This window comes from Dendronephthya gigantea, unplaced genomic scaffold (assembly GCF_004324835.1).
Source record: "Dendronephthya gigantea isolate DGI-Jeju-01 unplaced genomic scaffold, DenGig_1.0 000201F, whole genome shotgun sequence".
Lineage (NCBI taxonomy): Eukaryota > Metazoa > Cnidaria > Anthozoa > Malacalcyonacea > Nephtheidae > Dendronephthya > Dendronephthya gigantea.
Window position 1 is genome coordinate 3,149 of NW_021163211.1, and position 10,956 is coordinate 14,104.

Consider the following 10,956-nt stretch of genomic DNA (forward strand, 5'->3'; position numbering starts at 1 on the left):
TATTAATGTTATTTCTGTTATGTTGTTGCAGTGGTAATAATTTACCAGGCGAGGAGTGTTCTGGCCCGCCTGCCGGATTTTTCCCGCGCTCTAAGAGCAATCTGCCCCCTCATTGGTTGTCCTGCGGGATATGGGGGGGGGGCGCTGAGGACTTGGGAGTTTTTTCTGGTTTGTTTTTCGACGAGAGAAGCACTAGTTTTTTACAAAGACTCTGTAGAATTGTTTTTGTTTTTTTTTTATTAAAAAATTTCTAAAACTACTCGGAAGTCGTTTGGTTACAGGGCTGATGAAGGGGCCCCGGGGTAGCCAAGGGTTCTGAGGGATCAGCACAATATTCGTCTACACAGTTCGTATATTGATAGTTTGTCGTGTGTTTATACTCAGGCGAATGATATGTCAAACGGATCATTCGTCCAGACGGATAATCCGTCTCTTGTATAAATCGGGCCAATATTTTAATATCGTTCGCAAGCTGATTTTAATTTTTGAATTTTTACTTATACAGAAAATTTTTCATGTATTTCACAATTCTTATATTAATATATAGAAGCACTAAAACAATGTGAAACGCATCCTGTATAAAAGTTTTCGTTAATCCCGCCGCACACGAATGCTATAGTAGCTGAGCTAAAGACCTCGCGTGGCTGTTATTTAGCCGGTTTTCGACTACTAGCGGTTATTTTCGCGCGAAGCGACATTTTACTTTTGTTTCAAAGCTCTCAACTGCAACCATCTGGAACAAATTGCTCAAATACAAAAGAATAAAGTCACTTCGCGCGAAAAATATCGCTAGTGGAAAACGGCTTTAGCTCAGCAAGTTACTTTCGTGTGTGGCGGGCAGCGGGCCTTAGGCCATTATCAGCATTTTATTTCTACCATATGAAATTTACAGTCACCTATGGCAATATTAAATAGTTCTACGGTGCTTTTTCTACAGTAATGGCACATGTATTAAAAAATGGCCTGGAACTTATTGGAACTGGGACAAACATTTGGAAAGATACAAGCCTAAGACAATCTATAGATGAAATGAAGGCAATTGTTGAAAAGAATACATCGTTAACCAAACGAGAAAGAAAACACGCAGCCGCAATACAGGCGTGGTCCCAGGGGTATGGAAATGAAATATACTACACGCCTAAAAACGATCAGGTTGATGCAATATTGATATGAACAGGATGGAGCAATGTTGTGCTGCCCACATTGTTCAGAGTTGTTATCAACATTCAACAATATTGTTACACCCGATTCAGTTTCAACAATATTGTTCAATGTTGTTACACCCGATTCAATGTTGTTACACGCGATTCAGTTTCAACAATATTGTTCAATGTTGTTGAAAAGTATGAACAATGATGGCAGCACAACATTGTTGCATGCTGATAAACCGCAGGTGCAGAGGATCCTAATGTTTTGGATTTAAAACTGAAGTAAGAAACATGGCGGATTTTTCGTGCTGACGCCAGATAAGGTCCGAAGAATTTGGTCCGAATTTTGAGTCCGCTCCAACCATCACTCCCCCCCCCTGTTTTTAAATTTTTAAAAAACTTTGCGAATTCTCAATTTTTTACGACATTTTTTACCATTTGTTAATTTCATTTCATGTCATTCCATAGGGGTCAACGCGGTTACGTCACACTATCTTATGTATATAATTATATACACTATAGTATGACGAAAACGCGATGACCGGGCTGCCGCCTAGAGTAATTCTCGTGCTTTAAATATAGCAAACGATTACTAAAACCGCGGTATTTAATTAAGGATAACATTTGAAATCGTTGGCGAAACCAAAATCGCGAAGCCAAAGGAATTTGAACATGAAATTTAATATCATATTTCATGAAAACAGATTTAGGATCGGGTATGCTTTGTAGTCACTCCTAATTTGACTATGAATATAATATGATTTGTGGCACTTGACTCGATGCAGGTAAATTCTAGAGGTTCAAAGGGTCTTAATTTCGAGTGGATTATACACACCTCAAATTCAGGCTCAGTTACAAGGGCATTGCACCGACACTCTCTCCTCCGCAGAGGTTTTCGTCGGGTTTATAAAGGGTTTAAAACCGCAGGAAATCGAAGCGCGGACGGCGGAACAGCGGGTGGGAGAGGAGAAAAGGCGAGAGAGAATGAATGCAGGGTTCAATAAAATGGTGCAAATGCCTGGCAAGTGCAAGGATCTTGCAACTAGATGTTAAAATATATAATTTTGGCAGAAAAAAATTAAAATGATCGCAAAACAACTGTACTTACTAGTCATGTTAAGATAAACATTAATATTCAGATGACGTCAGTCTCTCGATGAACACGTGTCATGATCACATGAACACCAGCAATATAAAAGTTTTGTGTCATGTAGTTGTTTGTTGTTGTTGACTCCAGTACTTTTAAGTTGTATAAGTTTTAGTAAATAAATCTCTTCCACCTTCATGATTTTGACAAATCACGTATTAAAAAACACTTTATGTAAATAAATTCTGATATAATCCTGAAGCTCGGAAAAAATAGATGTGTTATGTACATCTTTTGTGCAAGTAGTAGTAAAATGCCAAACAAATGTGAATCTTACAAGTACGACGATAATTGGGGTGGCACATATTCATACATAATATCTAATATTCATGTTGTGCAAGATTAATTTCTTTTGAAATCCATTGAGTTTACAGGTCTTTTAGCATGAATATATGAATATGTACCCCCCCCCCCAATTATCGTCTCCCGTACGCCACTGAGTACGAGTCGGAGTCTGTCACAAACTGAAAAAAAGGCAGTTGTTCCTTCACGTCGAAAAAATTGGTAGAAAAATATCAAGATTCCCGTGGAAAAATACGGAAAAAATCACAAGAAAAATAAAAATATATTTCGAGAACTCCCGGAGGGTGAAGGAGTGCGCCTGAAGCATTGTATCGCGGTTGTCAGTGTTCATTGCCATGGCCTCTTCGGACCATATCTGGCGTCAGCACGAAAAAATCCGCCATGTTTCTTGCTTCACTTTTTTTGTCAAGAACAAGTCCTCCAGGAATTATTATATAGCCCAGTGGCTCGAGCAAAACTCTGGTTAGTTTTGGGTTGTCCTATGCTGTCTGTGAACTTAATTTTTTTGTTTTATTCATAATTATCCTATAAAAGCCTGTGTAAAATGAATAAGTTAGCCAAATTACCATAATCTTAGTGATGAATCGCATCCGGTGTCACTTCGTTATTTACGTATCTCACAGCCATATACGTACAGATGAACCACGTGTATATATTTTAACTCTTAACCCACAGAAGGCGAAACGAGAGCGATAACAGTTATTCTGCGAACTCGAGTCGTATATGTGCTGATAGCCGACGAGGCGCGCAGCGCTGAGTTAGCTATTAGTCATATACGACGAGAGTGAGTAGAATAACTGTTTTATTATATACACAAGCGCTGGATAAAAACAACTTTCAAATTTATTCGTAATTTGAAAAATAGTGAATACAATCGGGGTTTTTTCGAACGTTTTAATACGGAAAAACACAGAAACAAAACCGTATGTTTTGTAAACCTATAGTTTTTAACCAACCGTTGAATACTTTTGTTTCAAAGTTTGTCACCCTCTCGGTGCATGTTGGCGTACTTTTATCAAGGAAAATTTGAATTTAATCGTCACTTAACTCCCCAAATCTCGCCGCCATTTTGTTTACGTTTCTCTACTAGACAGCTAAGATCTGTCTAATAGAGAGCCGATCAGATTGCATGTTAGCTCATTTCCAGCGCTTGTGTAAATAATAACAAAAATTGTCGCTGTACAACATCATAAAAGATACGCACCTCACTTTAGTATCTCCCTGTATCCCCCTCTATCTTCCTGTGCTATTTTAATTGCCCTGCCGATGCAGCTTGTTGACTAATTTTCTTCTCAGATTTGTTGTAAAAGCTTTGGATACGTGGGAGGAAATCTTAACCGAGTACCCTACTGACGTCACGGCGTTGAAGTTTGCACATGATTCATACTTCTATCTGGGATATCAAGATCAAATGCGGGACTCCATCGCAAGAGTACTTCCAAATTGGAATGATACAATTCCGCTTTATGGGTAGGGAAATTAACGTAATTTTCATTATGTTCATGGTACAATTTGTCCATGTACACAGGGGAACATTTGCAAACGGTTTGTTGCCTAGTTTTCATCGGTTTGAGTAGAGCACGAGGCAATATAGATTCAAGGAATATAGTGGTTATTTTATAAATCCTAGGAATATACTGGTTATTTTTATAGGTTCCTACCAAATTTTCTTTAATTACACTGTTCTAACTCAATGCATTATACACTTCTACATTTTTGCTTGGAACAACGCGGGTTTATTTGAATGGGGCTAAACCCCTGCAAAAATTGGGTTGCTATTTCAGACGGAGGCTTTGTACAATTCAATATTTTTAGTTAAGTGTTCTAGATAGTTAAGTGTTCTCCTCTTTATTATACCTATGAATAAAAGCACTGTGCGTTTTAAATGCACCATTTTGAAGTTGCATGTAGAAGACTGGCGATTGCAAGGTATAGGCATTGCAATAAAAGTTTGCTTTTGGGATTTAAATTATTAATCTTCTCGCTATCACCAGTCATGTATTGCAACGTCGTAAAAGGTAATATTATTGTTCACATCATTTCTCAAATTCGCATTTATGTGTTTTAGGTTTCTGCATGGAATGTACGCTTTTGGGTTGGTGGAAACCAACTTTTACAATGAAGCTGAAAAACATGCCAAACAGGTACATGGCAAAAATTATAATCTTCAATAGCGATTTATGGCTGCATATCCCTTTCTTTCTTCTAAAGTATAGATAAAGTTTAGATAGAGTTTTTTTCTCTTCTATGCAGGGACTGGATTTAAATCCGTACGATTGTTGGTCGACTCACGCTTTATGTCACGTCTTAGAGATGGAAGGGAGATATGATGAGGGAGTTACATTTTTGAAAGATACTGAAAATTATTGGACGGTAAGCATATTTCTGATGCTGCAATCTTTTATCATGCGAATATTGTTCGCTAAAATCTAATTTTTGTTGTTAACTCCATGAATTGTATGAAATTTTAAGAAACAATATGTCAATCTCGCTTTTTAGAGAGGGGAGATGCTAGCTTGTCATAACTATTGGCATTGGGCACTTTACCATATAGAGAAGGTAATTTTTGGCCCATTTTCCATTGACATACATTTCAATGACTAACGATATGCTTTATTGAACATTTTAAGGGTGAACATGAAGCTGCCATTGGCATATACGACGAGCAGGTAGGAATGCTGAGAAAATAATCTTTCGTGTAATAACACTTCTTAGTAAGCTACGTAATTGTTGCTATATACCATGCACTGGCATTATATATTGGAATTTGGCATGACGAACTACAATATTATCGATCACTATTATATAGTTTGAAGGCATACCATAACCATGCACGTATTTGGTATTTGCAATGATGACGTATAACTGACTATTGAACTTGAAAAAACTGTAACGCTACCTACGAAACAAAATGTCCCAAATCGTTAGAGCCAAAATTTTACGTCCATTTCCTGTTAAGAAACATTCTCTCGAAGTTATGATTCGTTCAAACCAATCGATCGAACTTTTCGTTTATTTCAGCGATTTAAGCTATACTTTTGTGACGAAACGTATATTGTTTGAAAGTGAAAAATTTGTTGAAAAACTGAAATTTATACATATACTCTTAATTGTGATGAAAACGTTGTTAGAATAGGCGCATTTACCCAGAAAAATGTGAATAGATTCGGGTGACGCGGGCTTCAACTCTACGTTCACCACCCTCCCGTTCCAAGTTTTCGTAACATAATTACCGTCGCTTTCGAACAGAGCCGTAGAAGCCGTAGCTATAGAAGCTTATAATTGGGGAGAAAGGGTATATCCATATATTCGTCTTATGCCCGACTGATTTCTTTTGTACGCTATGTTCCTATATAATTTTATGATATGTATAAACATAAATATATATGGGCGCTTTCCTTTATACGGAAAAAACGGCCAGACCGGTCCTGTTGTATTTCGGTACAGTCAGATTACTGGTATTTTAGAGTGTTTCAAGAACCCTGCATTCAAGTATATCGTTATTTACATCTGCCTAGCACGGGAAATATAGTTTTATATTCTTAACGAAATGCTCTATTTCAATTTAAAATATGACTGGTCTGACCATTTTGGCCGCGTAATGGAAAGCGCACTATGAATTTACATCCCCCCAATTAAGCGATCTAGCTATGGCATGCTTACTGAAAATCTTTACTGTCTTTACACACATATATAGTACTTGGAACGTCGTTCGGAAATTCGCAAGTTCGTTACGAAGTTCAAAATTTCATAATTAAATTACATGCCTTTCGTAAACAAAGTTTCAATCAAATTGGTTGTGGATTCATAAGCTAGATATAACTGGATAACTTGTTTATAATGTTAATGCATGTATATATAATTATGAATTTTTGAACTTTGTAACGATCTGGCGAATTTCCAATACCCGCAATACCCGAAGATAGGCTGCCGTGATAATTTAAACGAAAGAAATTTTTCGGCAATTTTGTTAAAATGTTATTATTGCCGATTATTATGATCCAATCTGAGGGGTTGTTCACATGAGCCCAGTTACCGAGATTTAACGAAGCGTAAAATGGACTTTGGGGTAAATAACAGGATTCTGGAATTTCTGGAAGTCGTGTAGTCATACTGACAATAGCATGTGCTTGTTCTGTTTCAAAAAGACTTATTTCAATATGCTTCAAAATCAATTTTATACGCTTTGTTAAATCTCGGCACCCGGGCTCATGTGAACAACGTCTGCATATGGGTCGGGATAAGTACGAACTGTGACGTCACGTACCAAAGCTCATTATTTTTACTCCAGTTTGCGGCTGGTGATCGCGAAGTCAAATCATCAAACAGTAATTTGTCTTCTGCTAGAAATTAATTTATTTACCACATATAGGTCTTTCAAAGAGGCAAATCTGGAGCAATGCTTGATATGGTTGATGGCTCTTCATTATTGTATCGACTGCAACTGGAAGGTGAAGTACTGGAGTACATGCATATATAGGACTTGTTTTTGTCTACAAAACTGCATCATCTTTCCTATTGAACTTTCACGTTAAATTCTATCATTGCGTCTGGCTATTAGTTATGCAATGAATAAAATGTATAACGACTTCGACCTCTTTGTCTGTTCATACACTTATAAAACCCTCAGGTGAAAGCAGCCTGAACAAACTTCACCACTTCCTACAACTAAATGACAGCACAAAGTCCGAAAAATAACATTTTCAGTTGGAAATCCAAGATATGCCTGGAACAATTTAGAGTAATTAAATAATAGTAGACAATGACACGGTTGTGATAACTTAGTCATCACTCATCAGTTCTGATGATGATTTTGCAATAAAATCGAAATACTACAACACGGCCGTCTAATCCATACCTTCGATTCCTCATTTTCATTTTATGGCTACTTTGTTTTATAGTTTATATATATACGAAAAATTAATTCCATAGGAAGTCATTAGTACGGGGACAAAATGGATGCCGGCACTGGGGCTGGGACCAACCAGTGGGACGAACTGAACAAAGGCTAAATAAAGTTTATTATTATTTTTAAAGGAATAAATGTGAATGATAGATGGCGGGAAATACAACAACTTTGGGGTGATACCCACAGTGATGATCACGTTCTGGTGAGTATTTCCAAATTAGTGAGAGGTGGAGGAAGTTCGATATTTCGTCTTTTTTGACGTCATGACCTTCGTGGGGTAGTTCTAATTTAACTTCAAGAAGTATAAAGTTTTACGAAACCGTCTTATGGTCGTTAATATTTCAGCTTCCGGTTTCAGGGCCGGTTTCAGTGAATTTGCAATGATGAAGTATATTCGGGTCGTATATAATTATGCATTCCACATATTATGTTTTCTAAATAATTCTTTCAACAGATAGTTGTTTTATTGATTATTACTATAATAAAGAAATGTGCGATAATTAATACTTGTATACGATGTATACCTGCACCTGCACAGGAATGTTGGTATAACCACATAAATCCGTTGATGATGTTTGAGATAAAGCCCCCGGAAACCCAATTTTGACGCATTTTGCCATTTTTGGGCTGCGATGTTCTCCATATAATTTGCAAGATAACTTTAAATAGTCGCGAAGGGCCATTTTGAAACCTTAGTCTAGACTATTAGAGCCTTTTTTAATGAAAATTTTGGACGCGAATCCAGATCCGTACATATCTGACTGATTGCCATGCATGTTTTTTATTTGGAATGAATAGGTATTTAATGATTTACACTTACTTATGTGTACATTGGGATCAAAAGATCAAGACGGAACAACAAAGATTATGGAATCGATGAAAGATTTTATAAGGTATGTTTAAAATACTGATGTTTTAAATATGGGACACTGCACCAGATAACCGTATAATCAGTTCAAACAGATATTGGAGTTAAGTTTCTTTGCTCTTCCGAATCATCGCCTTACTTATACTGCGTTTCTGTCAGGTTTTTTAAAGTAGTGCGCTATATTGTTTTGTAGGGAACGTCAGGGAACTAATTGCGAAGTGACGAAAGAAGTTGGTTTAAAGATGTGTGAAGCTTTTGAATATTTTGACCAGGTAAGTGTCTAATCCGTGGCCAAAAAAAGCAATTATATGTATATATAGATTATTACGTGAATTTCTGGGAATTCTGGCTAATGTCGTACAGTATTCAACGTGAACATTTCTCTCAATCTCAGGAAAATTATGCAAAATGCACGGAATTGCTGGCTCCACTCAAGTACAAGTTCGTTAAAATTGGTGGGAGTAACGCTCAAGTAGGTTTTTATCTTCTTTGATAAATTTGTTCATATTCTCTATTTTTATTAAACCCCGCGGAGATAACGTCATGCATAACATTAGCTACTTTATAGAAATTAAGAACATTTATGCGCACGCATTGTAATGGTGCATGTAGTACATCAGCTATCTGATACCCGAATAGGAATCAGGCGTAACACTAAATATCGAATTATCCCAAAATTTGGGGTAAGTCGACAGTGGCCGCGGAAATCTTTACGTAGGGGGAAAGTCAAATATTTATATATTTATGTTATTAACGGACCGTAAAAACAAATTAAACAATCAATTTTGACACAAACTAATAATTCTGAACTTGAAAATATGGATATTCATCCCTTAACGATCTTCGCGGCCATTTTACTTAGGGAAATTTGTTCTCGCGACTCGATCAGCTCATTTTTGCTAAAATCATTCTCCTGCTCCCCACCCCCAAATATTTAGGGCAGGTACGTCTATGGTTATTACAATTTAAATTAGGCGAACGCATTACGCCCCTATATTATACACATTATTTAATATTGTTGTTCTAGAGAGACGTATTTCATCAACTTCTTATTCACTCAGCTATGCGTTCCCCCCTTAAATCTCATCAGTGTCTTGCAAGGTACGGTCGCATTTTGTACTTTATAAATACAAACATAAACCTAGGTCATAATTATAAAATCCACGATGGCTATAATTTTTAGAATTTAACCGCATAGAAAGAGGTTTAGATTGAATTAGGACTAGACTTCCAGATGAAAAGAACCTTTTCCGAGCTCGTCTACTTTGAAACGTTGAAACCTAACCAGCGCTTGTATAGGGTACGTTTGAATATAGGCGGCCCTTTTGTATAATCAATTGGAATCATATTACTATTTTGAATTTGGGCGACAACGCAGCTATATAAGGTAGATCAATGAAGTTCTGTCAAAAATAGATTCGCTGTCGGAATAGTTTACGTATTAACCAAATAAGAACAACGTGTTTTTCAAGAGTAATTCTGAAAAGAGTAATTCGGACACAAAAGCTACTGCCGGATGACTTTCGTGTGATATTTAAAAAGAAAATTACACCAACTGTTTCAGCAAAAACTTCTATAGAAGACTAGTGCAAAACTTTGCGGCAAGAATAATCAGAGGAAGACGAAAATATAAGCACATGAAATTAATATTTAAACACCTGACCTGGCGATTTGTCTCAAACATGTATCAACCTCTAATTATTTTAATTCGGGTTTAAAAAGAGATCATCTTTACACAAGATAAATGGGAGAAATAAACGAAAAGTAAATATTCAGGCTTAAATAGATCAGCAACCGGCACTACGAAACCTCCCCTCATGGGCAGTGGGTAAATCATGCAGATAAATATCAAATAGAGCAGGTCTTAAAATCGAACCTTGTGGTACTCCATGAGTTCTGGACTGCTTGCATGGGATTAAATTTCTCAACTGAAAAACTGCTTTTGTGAAATTTGAAAATTATAAACTAAATTGCTCCAATTCCGTTGAATTTGTATGTAAAATGATAAGATTGCACGTTGCTAAGATTGATCTAGGGTGATTGTTATCTTTTAGAGGGTTGCTGGCTGAGAGAAAGGCCATGAAAGAGAATTCACCGCTGACCGACAGACTAATGATGAAAGCTGTGGCAATGCATTGAAAGTGTCACCATACCGCATTGTACCGATTGTGAAACAATAACTAGATCACATATCCGACAAACCAATATCAACGAAATACACGATCAAAAATCACAAGACGCCGATAGATCTGTTTATATAATAACTTTCCCTATCGGTTCGTGCCCACTTTTTATTTTATTACTTACTACATACCTTGTATCTAGAACTAAATAGACAACGGTTAAATGTTATGGATTTTATTAAATAAACTATAACAAAAGCCGAAAAGCTCGGAAGGGTTCATTGTAAATCTGTTAATTTTATTTTCTTTACTGTTCTTTAACTCCAGCTAGCGCGATATCTTTCTATTGCTTTTCAATGGTAATAATCATTAGATAATTCGTCTATATATCAAATGGGTGAAGGCGGCTAGCGCACAAACGCTAACCTTACTGTTCCATTGCAGATTAAGAATACTCC

At 36.7% G+C, this 10,956-nt stretch overlaps 1 protein-coding gene across 1 annotated transcript; it reads left to right on the forward strand.

Moving 5' to 3' along the window:
• Positions 1 to 939: 939 nt before the first annotated feature.
• LOC114539373 (tetratricopeptide repeat protein 38-like) lies at positions 940 to 10,726 on the forward strand. Its single transcript, XM_028559997.1, has 13 exons — positions 940 to 1,112; positions 3,895 to 4,068; positions 4,667 to 4,742; positions 4,852 to 4,971; positions 5,098 to 5,157; positions 5,229 to 5,267; positions 6,971 to 7,049; positions 7,636 to 7,709; positions 8,306 to 8,400; positions 8,569 to 8,647; positions 8,770 to 8,847; positions 9,403 to 9,476; positions 10,430 to 10,726. Exons 1-13 carry the CDS (start codon positions 940 to 942, stop codon positions 10,512 to 10,514), a joined length of 1,206 nt encoding a protein of 401 aa, XP_028415798.1. The 3' UTR covers positions 10,515 to 10,726.
• The last annotated feature ends 230 nt before the right edge of the window (positions 10,727 to 10,956 follow it).

What these genes read in the sequence shown, in the direction of transcription:
- LOC114539373 (XM_028559997.1), top strand. Translation starts at nt 940, where the DNA reads ATGGCACATGTATTAAAAAATGGCCTGGAACTTATTGGAACTGGGACA. An exon ending in GATACAATTCCGCTTTATGG is followed by an intron (nt 4,069 to 4,666) that starts GTAGGGAAATTA and finishes TATGTGTTTTAG; the next exon opens with GTTTCTGCATGGAATGTACG. An exon ending in ATACTGAAAATTATTGGACG is followed by an intron (nt 4,972 to 5,097) that starts GTAAGCATATTT and finishes CTCGCTTTTTAG; the next exon opens with AGAGGGGAGATGCTAGCTTG.